Here is a 12,500-nt window from a genome sequence, read left to right as displayed (position 1 = left end):
ATATTTGTTATTTAATTCCTTCGGAAAAGAAGCACATATGCTGATATGCGTTAGATTATATATACGATATATTCATGAGGATAAAAACGTCATTGACCAAATAAGTAGTGATAATAATGATATTGATAATAATAGTAGTATTAATGATGATGATGATAACAATAACAACGATAATAATAATGATTATAGTTATCATCCTCATCTCATCTTCATCATGGTAATGATAATAATAATGATGATAATGATATTAATTATATTGTAATAATAATAATAATGATAATGACAATACTGATGATGATAATAATGATGATGATGATAATAATGATAATAATAATAATAATGATAATAACTATTATCATTATTATAATAGTGATAATGATATTAAAAACAATAATTGTAATAATAATAATAAAAAGGATAATGATGATGATGATGATGATAATAATAATAATAATAATAAAAATAATAATGATAACAAAAATAACAATAATAATGATAAATAAATAAATAAAAGATAAATAAATAAAATAATTGTCATCTACAGAAAACGAAAATGACTAACTTAAATAAAGTACAAAATGAATCCCATAAATATCATATATCAGTCTACCGTATGATAAAACAAAAACCATGTGTCGTAATCAGCACATGACTAAGGAAATATTACTTCTGGCGTTCTATAGCATCTCGCCAGCTGATCACAGACATAAGTCAGTGAGTTGAAATTTCGATATAAATGTGTCTTTTTGAGATATGGTCTTAGCAAGATGAAAGCATAAGGCCTGGAAATTTGGGATACCTTAGGCCAAAGTGTGATTATACATATATATATATATATATATATATATATATATATATATATATATATCTATATATAATATTTTTTTTAATTTATATATATATATATATATATATTTTTTTTTTTTTTTTTAGTGAAAGGTTTTCATTACGTGATTTCATGGCGTACTGTAGTGTCCAAAAACTTGGGTGATTTCCCCCCGTTTCAGATAACACTTATACTGGCATTGTTTTCTGTATCATTCAATTTTCAGGAAAGGGGTGAGATGAAAACCGTTGTTATTTTGATCAGTAAGTATGAAACTACGCTGGTTTGTAGCGTCCTTGATAACTATAGGAAAATGCATGCTCGTTCTATAAGCATATTTGATCGAAACTCTGCAATATAATCATGCTTAATTGATCTAGCAAGATGCATGAGGCCAACCCGGACACACAGACCAGACTTCCTTCCCTGTAGACAGTACTTTAGCCATTCTCACCAAACATATACCTCAGCACAAGTACGCAATATTTAAGGGGAAATACTAACACGACCTCTTCTTCTATCTGAGAGAGAAAAACGGGTCAGTAGATAAACTGATCGGCCACGCCCCTCCAGCTCTTTCCGTTGATGCCCTCGCCTGCGTGACTTTATCTGACAAACAGACTGTCTAATTTTAACCTGGCCAGTATTTTTTGTTATCTTCTGTTGACATTCTCCGTACTTCCCACATTTTGACTGTTTTTGTGTTCCGGTATGCTGGTCAAACCTTTTCCTATACCATCTGACCCTTTGACCTGACCTGTTCTGCCCCGATTTCGTGTGCTTGTCTTCACTCGACCTTCTTGTAAGATGTTTGTATTCTCTTGACTTTTTTATAGTTTGAGTGGCATCCTTAAGTTACCCATTGTTTCTTGGTCTAGTACGTTATCCCGTTTACCTTGATATTTTGTTTCTTTAAGGATACCAGTTGCAGCGTGTGATCTGACACAGGTCAGATTTTTTTTAAGTAGAGGTCATTTGTAAAGACCGTAAAAGATAATCCTATTTAGTTCCAATTAGATAAAGACAAGATCTTATTGCCTTACAGACAGACTTTCATTTGGTTAAAACAGCACGAGTAATCTGCTCTCACAAGTTAAGTCTGTGAAAACGAGATCTGGTAATTGTACATTTTCAGCCTAAATGATTGTCTGGTATTTTAGAACATTACAATAAATAGAAGGGTGTTATTTATGGTAATTTGCATTTGATATGTTTTCCTCACAATGAATGTAGATTCAATTCAAATTATTTAATTCAATTTCTCCTGTATAATACTATAGCAAGTATATGTGATATCATTACAGAAAATAATACGAAAAAACTTTACTATTCGTTTCAACTGCTGTTTGTGTTCGTTATCCTTCAACGGTTTTAAATTATACATTTCTTCAAAAAAAAAAACTAAAAAAAATAAAAAAATAAAATAAATAAATAAATAAATAAATAAATCAACAATTACCACATGATCCACATACCTACATATATAACCTCCAAGATATAGAAACAACTGCAAGACCCTCATTAACAGTTACCTCAAGCCTCATGAATGAACATCACGACGGACACAAGTTCAAGATCCTTACTAACGCCTGCTTTTCCAGGGACATATGGATGGCGAGAAAGGTTATGGAGTCCTCGGTAGAATAACAAAGTCTCACAGTAGTAGTAGTAGTAGTAGTAGTAGTAGTAGTAGTAGTAGTAGTAGTAGTAGTAGTAGTAGTAGTAGTAGTAGTAGTAGTAGTAGTAATAGTAGTAGTAGTAATAATAATCATTATCATAATAGTAATAATGAAAAAATTATATAGTATTAGTTGTTGTGGTAAGTGTAGTAGTAGCAATGGGAAAAAAAACAATGATAATAGCAATGAAACAGATAATGATAAAAATGACAATGAAAATAATGATAATGATAATGATAAACCACAGAATTTCTAATACGGTAGGCAGTAAGGGGAGGATTTACTGTAAATACATAACATACAAATGCATTAGCATTTATTATCTATTTACACTGGCTAGTTACACGCTTTAGGAATTAATACATTACAGAAGCTGCAAAATTGTCTGTATTGTAAAAACTCGTTCTCACAATTCTTCGTCAATTCTGAGGACATACATGTGACCCTACCTGAGGTACAATAGCTACAACGTCTTATATCAATTTGTAAATATCATTTAAAATATAAATACTGCATTTTACAAACTCATAAAATTGTCAATCTGAATAATTTACTCTGAAGATTTCATTTACTCTGTTTAAAAAATAGGTTTTCCGCAGACACAGGCTGAGAATAATAAGGGACTTGGCCAAGTTCCTGCTAACTTTCATTTCATTAAATCTATACTGAATACTATACAACTCATATGATTTTAAACGGCAGCCAGCACATTCACCATTATAAATATTATTTACCACTTCATATGAAAATAAAAGAAATACATTTAAAAAATAAAATCTTAAACAAACAAACAAACAAGTACTGGCATTATGAAATCAATGTATAAATCCACTGACAGTAATGATCTCAGATCTCAGACATAAAAACTCTCTTTATACAAGTGTCTATTATATATAATTTCTTCAATGTAACAGCATTACCATATCAATGAAATCATATTTCACTTCTTGGAGATACAGCAACATATACAAACTGACTAGAAATTCGATAATTAAAAAGTTAAAATGGTCGCAATGTTCTCCGTCGACTGCATGCCTTCCGATGTTATGGGTATGCTGATTATGTGATCGGCAGTGGAGATCTGCTGCGTAGAAGACTGCGACGACTGCTGGTGGGACTGCTGCGGCTGGGGTCTTGGTGCCAAGAGAGGACCGTGGCTTCTGACTGTCGTGATGGTCTGAGCCCCAGCTTGCGTCCCTCTCAGCTCTCTTGGGGTGAGGAGCTGCCCATTGTGTAGGTGGTCGAACTCGAACTTTATCCGCAGCTCGCCTATGAGACTCTTCGGCAGAATGTCTGGGATCCACTCAATGATGAATGGGGTCGGTTCCTTCTGCCCTGGGGCGGTTGTGCCAACACGTAACCTAGTTTTGTATCCTTGGGGACGTAAGAGGGGTTGGTTTGGACTTCCTTTGGCGAAAACAGAGTCCTCCTCGGGATGCTGGTATAGTTTATAAGTACCGTCACGGTTCTGTATGAAGCTGCGAGTCATTTCCAGTGGCATTTCTGGGCTGTCGAAGATCTGGCGTACGTGGAGGTCGCTTACAATTTTCCAAGTGTACTTTGTGAACCGCCCGACAGGCAGAGAGTCCTTCCTCAGCAGAGTCTGGGTCTGATTCGGCAGTCTTTTCTTTTTGGATCTGGCATTTATCCTTTCCATGAGACACTCGAAAAACAGCTTGGGCATGTGGAAGATGAGGGGATCCGGCTTGCCGTTAAACCCATAATGCATGGTTTGGTTGATCCTCTCTGTCACGCTCCCCAACCACGACATGAAGCTAAACGAGGCAGTGCTTTCGTCCACTGGTTCCTTCGCTTTTCTGGCGCATGCTCCTGTCAGTGGTCTTCTTGGAGATGACATCTGAGATCGGAAAAACTACTCAGTCCCTTGTTATAATAAATACCATTATCACAAAAATATTCAATGCTACTTCAGTTTTTACTTATTGCAAAGATACAGTGCTGTTCCAAAGGAATAGTGTACAAAAGGTATTTAAACATGATTTTTAATAAATTATCATAGATAATCTAGAAACCAGAAAGGATGTTTAAATCTCACTACTTTTGTCTCTGTATAGAATTCTTATCAAGAGACCAATTTTACCATCCATTTGTAAAAGAGTGGGAAAAAATTATCAACACAGACACATAACTAAAACTTCCCTAAAATTACAGAAAATAGAAAAGTTTACTTTATAAAACATACAAAAAAAGAAGAGAGGGGAAATGGCTAGCCAATATAGCCATCCCTTGCATGAACCAACATACAATCAACTGATCATATACTCTTTAATTTTCTCTTCCCAAAAATCTATACAAGACCAATTATAAGATCTGTGATTGGCTGCATGACCACGTGATCACTACACCACACACAGGTAAGCATTCCCTCCCACATTGTGCCCAGACTTTATTTGTAATCAAATCCATTCACTCTTCCTGTGACTCATTAGCCAATAGTTGCTAAATCTTTAGTGTCTCATGAATCTATGAAAGTATTAATTAGCCATAAATCTTGGTAGAATTGAGGCTACTAATGGCAAGAGCAGAAGGATGTTCGGAAATGTCTTCTGTCTCTTTCTCAATATTATCAACAATCTATTCATTAATTGGCTGTGGGGTTCTTCTGTGACTAATTCTTTACAACTTTTAAGTGTCTAGAATTACATGCCAGTTTCACCCATGTTATAATGCTTTGGGTATACAGATGTTCACAATGTGACCCAATTTCAGGAACAGAACCTGATCATAAATTGATGAATGTTTGTACTCATAACCATGTAAGTTACCTTATCCTACCACAGACTTGACTCCAAAGAAAAGAAAAGAACAAGAAGAACAAGAGAAAAAAAAGAAAAGAAAAGAAAAGAAAAAAAGGAAAACAGAAAACAGAAAAAGAAAAAGGAAAACAGAAAAAAAAAGGAAGAGGAAAACAGAAAAAAGAAAAAGGAAAACAGAAAAAAGAAAAAAAAAAGATTAAAGAAAAAGAAAAAAGAAAAGGAAAAAAGTGCATCAAACAAGCCAAACAGACTACTTTCCATAACGATATCAGCCAAAGTCGACCCTCACCACCCAATGTTTACATGTCCCTTACCTTCTTGGTGCCGCTCTCCTGCAGAGTTAGGAGGGCCGAGCTCGCCTGAACCACTGAGTCGTCCTGTCTCCTCTTCATGCCTGGCACTGGGAGATTGTCGGGTATTTGGTGAACGGATATCGTGCCGCCATCAGATGTGCGCAGGTGGATGCCTTCTGGCGTTCTCAGCTGGATCTCTAGCTTTCCTTCTATTTCCTCCTGTCGTGGTGAGAAGTTGGGATCATTTAGTATATATACACACACCCAATAACTTGCAATTGACAAAGGACTTCATAATAATAATAATAATAATTATTAAAAATAATGCTTTGAATATTGAACAATACAATCTTTTACTTTTTTGAAGGGGGGGGGGATATCATAACTAAGAGAACCATAAACATCTTCTAAATACAACACATTAACATATAAAATAAGTCATTCTCTTTCACTTAGACACTAACAGTTCTAAAACTTGAAATCTACGACTTCTTGCAAATTTACTTTCAAACTAAATCAAATACATAATCTAACATATATTTCTAAGGAATAACATAACAATTTCCCTTTTAAATCTACAATGCTTGCTATATTCTGAAGTATCAGTTCAATACATGTAGGGACAGCAAGATGGAAAATGAAAATTTAGTTGTATTTCTAATTCTCGTGTATATGTCCTACAATTATGCAAGAGAAAAAAAAAAAAAAAATAGTCACACGCATGTACCCATCCAGATACACACATCCACACCACCTACAGACAGTGAAAACTACAATCGACTTTCAAGCATACTGGTGAAAGATCAATCACCACACCTGTAATTTTACAGACAGACACAGACACACAGACATGCACACATACACACACACACACACACACACACACACACACACACACACACACACACACACACACACACACACACTCACACTCACACTCACACTCACACTCACACTCACATGCACACCCACACCCACACACACACACATACTCACTCACTCACACATACTCACTCACTCACAAACACACAAACACACACTCACACAACACACAAACACACACACACACACTCACATAACACACAAACACACACACACTCACTCACACACACATGCACATGCACTCACTCTCTCATTCACTCTCTTCTATGAAATACCTGTGTTACCAGATTTTCTGCCGGTGATATTGGAATCCCTTCAAGGATCGTAGTCGAGTCCTCCTGCAGGACCTCCACCTCCACCTGGCACTGGGAATCCCCAGAGTCATTCAGTATGAAGAAGGATCTCTCTCCCACTCCGCCGAGCCCACTGCTGCTCTCCCCGATGCCCACGCTGTTGTCGTCTCCCGCGGCACTGCTGACGCTCAGGTTCGGACTCTGGCTCACGTCACTGTGGGTTCAGAAGGGGTGTCTCTTTTATGATTGTGAATAGAATCTATATGAGAAAAAAGAGTAAGTAGTTTAGCTATTTTACATATTTTTTCTGCTTTTACTATGGTGGCACGCAGTTTTTTGTTTATTTCAAGCTTTTAACCCATTCGCGCCGGATGACGTGCTGACACATTTCATGGTTGTTGCGTCAGATGCCGGTGACGAGATATCTGGGCAAGGCTGGCGCTCGGGGTGAGCGAGCGGGCAGCTCAGGCTCGCGGCTTGTGCACCCAAGAATCTCGAGGCGTTAGGCTTATGCGTTCGAAAACCCCAGCATTACGACCATTCAGAGCTGGAGTCGCCCCAGCGTGAATGGGTTAAATTAAGAAAAAAATTATATTAATTTTGTATGTCTTCCAACATTTTCAGGGATAACTAAACAGTAGCTTGTTGCTAATACATTAACACTCCCATGCCCCTTGCCAAAGAGAATCCCATTTTACCAAAGCCAAACCTGTGAAATATTTAACATCAAATGGATTTGCAGTTTCAGTTTAAGACTCATACCTGGTGAGCTATCCCCTAAATATTGATCTGATGAAACTGATCTAAAACAAACTTTTACTTGATCTGAGCACTCATCCAAGTCTCAACCATGCGAAATATCCTTATCTGGAAAATTAGATATTCTTTGTAGAGCATTCTAGAGTGGAAAAAATGGGACTACATATATTATGGGAAAATAACTGATTGCTAACAGCTAAAGACAGGCAATCCTCTAGAAGTAAAAACACCTCAGAAAACTCACATAACTGTCCATCTCAAGCCCCTATTGGTCTCTATATATCTGTATTCATGTAAGTTCTGACAGCATATTTTAACAAAAATAATTTATGGATCAATACATTCTGACAAAGCCCTATAGCTAAATCTATAGACTCAAAACTAGATCAATTAGAAGTGGTATATTTGCACTACAACTACAGAATTGTCATGCTTTCAACAAATAGTCTGAACTCATTTGAATAAACTGGAATGAACTGATGTAAATCTTCTTCACACACTTACCTCTGAATCAAATTGATATAGTATGAGAATTCCTGAGCTAACTGGAGATCGCTTGCAAAGGCCACGACACACGCATAAAGGTGAACACACTTCCGAAAAGTCACGTCTCGGGCTGCAGGTTGTATTTTGAAAGCTCTACACCCACAATAATATTTGTATTCCATTTCTTCCTTATTTCGAACCTGACAGTGATATACAACAAGGTGAGAATTATTGACAAATAATAAGCATCAAAGTATATATGAAGCTTTGCCCCAAAACTTTGAACTGTAGGTAAAGTAATGATGAAAAAAGAGAGTTACTGAATGTTGTACAAAACTTCAAGCCTTTTATTCCTAAAAAGCTCCTTCATCTTCATAATTATGCTAGTCTCAATGACAGTAAGGAGAAAAAAAAATAACATAAAAATAATACTGTCAACTAATTAATATTATCACAAACTTTCTATATGTTTATCATAACTTAAAATGTAAACCCCTCAAAAAATCTATAGTAACATATAGGATGGAAGGAATCTGAATAGTACACAAGATATAAGAATAATATGTAGATGGTCTATCCAAAATGCTACAAATTCACTATATCCTAAACTGATTTATCAATCACATGCAAGATAAGCCATATTAAATGGGAAAAAAAACAAAAAAACTCAATACCTTATATCTACAAAACAACAAAGATGCACACCGCGACGCTTGGAAACATTAGGGAAAGACAACTGGGGTCATGAACGTCATATAACACTAAGTTGAGATCCTGCAGGACTTCCTTAATCATAACTTAAACGACTACTGCCAATTCCTAGTGGTACTCACTTGTTGAAAACTAAAATGTAAGAAGCCTAAAGGATGGAGAGGCTCTGGCTTACATTTAACGACCATGATGTTTTTAGACACTCTCTGGACAAGTGGACCTGGGGTGTCTGTTGCTAACTGCCAAATGTCAGATTTGATGGACTGTGGTATTGGTAAAGAGTTGAGGACTGAATTTTTCAAAGTGAGACTCTGCGCTTCTTTGAAACACTGTGAAGCTGCTCTGATATGCGAACACAGAACTGGCTGATTCTGAAATTAGAGGCGAATAAGAAGAGGAACAATCGTTAGAATCTTTCTGCACACAGATTTGTCATGGATTGTCTAAAATAGTGCCTTTTGAAGCATAAAATTAAATCCAATTACAAATTTAATATCAGTACATATAAATTACTTTTTAGAGGTAATAAGCTGAGTTTTCCATCTTTCACGAAGGGCACAACTGGAGAGGAGAGAAAGAAAAAGCTACGATCCTAGACACAACTATTTAAGAGAGAGATTATGATGTTTATGAATATTCATAAACCAATAAGAAGTTAAGAATCACATTTCATATCCAACACTAAGTATATCTTCTCATACAAGTCAAACAACTTTATGTAAAGTGTTAAAGTTCATATTATGTATAAAACAAAACAACAAGAAATGTTATTTACTTCCGACTTCTTCACATATGAGCCTTTTCAAGATTTACCACAATCTGAACTATATTTGGCAAGAACAAGAAAAGATTCCTCAGAACAAACATGAGAAGAATTGAAAATGAATCAATCCATCATGAAATGTAACTTAAGAAACAACAAACCTTAAGAAAAAGGCAAGTAACATATGCAAATATAAATAAACAAATAATAAAATCAAATGCAAAGTCTACCGCCAGCACAAAACTTACCATTATTTTTTCATAGTTGCGTTGGCAAGGTTCCACGTAACACCTGGCCCCCATCTGCACCAGGAGCACTGGGTCGTCTAATGGCTCGGCCCCGATAAATATATCGCCAGATCCGTCCATCGACTGAATAAGGGGCAGCTGGACGAAACCTCTGTAGTCTGGACCTTTGTCACGTACTCTAACTGAATATATCTGAAAAGATGCAAGACGGAGTTGGTACATGATATATTCTATGAAAGTAATTTATGAGTAATAAGAAACCAAACTGACTTCTGTCTCGGCTACATTATCTTTTCTCTATGCATATCCAATGAGACATATTCAGAAATATGAAAATATTTTCCAAGATCTTCTCTTTAACCCTTTCTGGACGGGTGGTACACTACTGTGCCGCTCATTCAAAAGCCCAGTGGCCGGGCGGCACAATATTGTACCAGCCATTTAATTGATTTAGGCCTAAGCGCTCGAAAGCCCCAGCATTGTGACATTCAAGGCTGGAATGCCCCTGTCGTGAGTGAGTTAACCATGAGAGTTCGAGCTGCCTCAATGGAGCACATGCATAGTTGCCTTGGTAGAGCATCAGCTTCCAAAAACTGAGTAGGTTGTCTTTCTGCCTATTCTTCAATGTGAATGAGAAGTAGCATGGGGTAAACTAGTAAATTTGGAACTGACATCTTTCTTCAAGCCTCAAATCCATGAGAACTACATTCTCTGGTGTTTAATCTATTAATGGCGGGTGACAAGATACCACGTCTAGTGGTTCCAGGGTCAGATGCCGGGGACGAAATATTTAGTCGTGGCTGGCATGCCGGGTGTTTGGGTGTACAGCACTCAGCCGCAGCCAGTGTGGCCAAGAATCTCGAGGCGTTAGGCTTATGCATTAGTCATATCCTGGCATTATGACCATTTAGAGCCAAAATAGCCCCGTTGTTAATGGGTTACAGTTAAGATCTTCAAAAAAAAAAAAAAAAAAAGATTTCTGGAATTTTTGGGCTGAGTGCAAACATAGCCTTAAAAATTGTCAGCTTTTGGAGTTAATACAAGTTTCCCTCTGTAGTTGAAATCAACAAATATTACTGAAAAAAAATTGAATATATGATACTTAAACCATAGCATTATTCATCATATAATGTGACTTTCATTAATCAATTATTTCCTTCAGGAATAACTACATTCACTACACTATATTTGTGTTTTATACCCAAGCCTTACCTGAGCGTCTGTACCGGCTGTAATTCGACACGCCTCGGTTGACAGTTTTCGTTTTTCTCCAGCTTCTTTGAAAATGACATCACATGACTTATTCTTACAGGAGAAGCCTCGAGTGCCATTAAGGGTGCCGCACTTGTGGCACTTTCTTACACCTCTCATGGTGGCACGGCCCAAATCCGTTAGAAATGTTGCGCGTTTGTCTTCTCGAGGCATCTGGGGATGAAAGACAAGAAGTAAAATGCTTTTATACCTTTCACTTAATTTTATGCTTGGCAATTTTTTTTTTCAATCTTATCTAATGCATATATTATTTCCATATAATTCTGATTTTAATTATTATTGGTTCTCTCTCTCTCTTTTTTTTTTTTTTATCATTTCCTATCATAATTTTCAATGTTCAGAATAGGACCATACAAAGATAGAAGAAAATAATGTATTGGCTATAAAGATTAAAAAATAATAATAATCAGCAGCAAGTAAAGGTAAGCCCAGAATTGCTCGGAGAATTATACTTGCATGTACAAACGTTCAGTTCAGTTCAGTTCAGAGAGATTTCTGGAAGAGTCCCCGCTAAGCAAACAAACCACCGGCACATATATTCCATCAAGATAGAGCTTAACTGACAGCCTGGCAATTCTTTGTCAAATAAAGAACCAATCCAAGTCTATGTTGCTGCGAATACATGGGGGTAGTTTGTTGGCCTTTGCAAAACACAAATTATTGAGGCCACAGCCTTGCTATTACTACTTCCTTAACCCATTGACAGCGGATGGTATGATTTACTGCAATGGCAGAGTTGGTCATAGACGTGGATGACACCGTGCCAAACAATGTAAACCCGCCATCCGACTGTGTACATATTTTATTAAAAACCTCGACCAATGGGTTAATCCATGAACAAAAAAAAAATTGAATCAGTATTTTTATGTTTTTTCTTTCAATCTCTTCTGTATGAAAGTAAATAATCATCCAAGGACATAAATTATGGATAAGATATATTACCAATATCAAAATGTTAGCTTTGTGACACGTTTCAACATCTACGCAACTTTTCAACAATCAAAAGAAAAATATCATAGAAAATAGTTATATCTTTGAATGAGTATATGCAAAAGTTTCTATACAAACTAACTTACTTTCCTCAATTAATTACGTATTTCTAAAGGTCACAGGCTGAACATCAATAACAGAAGTTATAAATACATAATACCAAACATTGACATTCAATACAACAAACTCATCTAGTAAAAACACATCAATTCAAATCCAAATCTCCAAATAAAAAACTTAACACGACATTTCCAAAACAGAAAATCACAAAAGCCAAAATAACTACCCCTCGCCCCCCTCAAAAAAAAAAAAAATCTACCAACCAAAAATGAACCTCCAACAACAACCAAATCCATTCATAACCCCCCCCACACACACAACCACAACCCCAAACATACAACCAACCATAACCACTACCACAACCCCCCCTGCTCCCCCACCCCCACCCCTGACAACCAGACAACCACAACCCCAAACAAACAATCAACCAACCCCTTCATAGCTACCAACACAACCCCCCT

General features: G+C 36.4%; 1 protein-coding gene across 3 annotated transcripts in view; it reads right to left on the bottom strand.

The window, feature by feature from the left end:
* Nucleotides 1–2,806: 2,806 nt before the first annotated feature.
* LOC122250471 (uncharacterized protein C2orf42) overlaps nucleotides 2,807–12,500 on the bottom strand; it is a 9,987-nt gene continuing 293 nt past the window's right edge. The window contains exons 2-8 of one of the 3 annotated variants that reach the window (XM_043011894.2): nucleotides 10,930–11,142; nucleotides 9,718–9,909; nucleotides 8,829–9,077; nucleotides 8,014–8,195; nucleotides 6,733–6,964; nucleotides 5,597–5,794; nucleotides 2,807–4,363 (exon numbers count right to left, since the gene is read on the bottom strand). In XM_043011894.2, the coding sequence (XP_042867828.1) occupies nucleotides 3,497–4,363; nucleotides 5,597–5,794; nucleotides 6,733–6,964; nucleotides 8,014–8,195; nucleotides 8,829–9,077; nucleotides 9,718–9,909; nucleotides 10,930–11,142 (2,133 nt within the window). In that variant the 3' untranslated portion in view covers nucleotides 2,807–3,496. The remainder of the gene's footprint in view (nucleotides 4,364–5,596; nucleotides 5,795–6,732; nucleotides 6,965–8,013; nucleotides 8,196–8,828; nucleotides 9,078–9,717; nucleotides 9,910–10,929; nucleotides 11,143–12,500) is intronic. The other 2 variants (XM_043011896.2, XM_043011897.2) reach the window with 2 other exon arrangements.

This window comes from Penaeus japonicus, unplaced genomic scaffold (assembly GCF_977035675.1).
Source record: "Penaeus japonicus unplaced genomic scaffold, GWHDUDI00000001_assembly GWHDUDI00000031, whole genome shotgun sequence".
NCBI classification, from domain to species: domain Eukaryota; kingdom Metazoa; phylum Arthropoda; class Malacostraca; order Decapoda; family Penaeidae; genus Penaeus; species Penaeus japonicus.
Note: the sequence above shows the minus strand (reverse complement) of the source record. Positions and strands in the feature narration are given on the sequence as shown.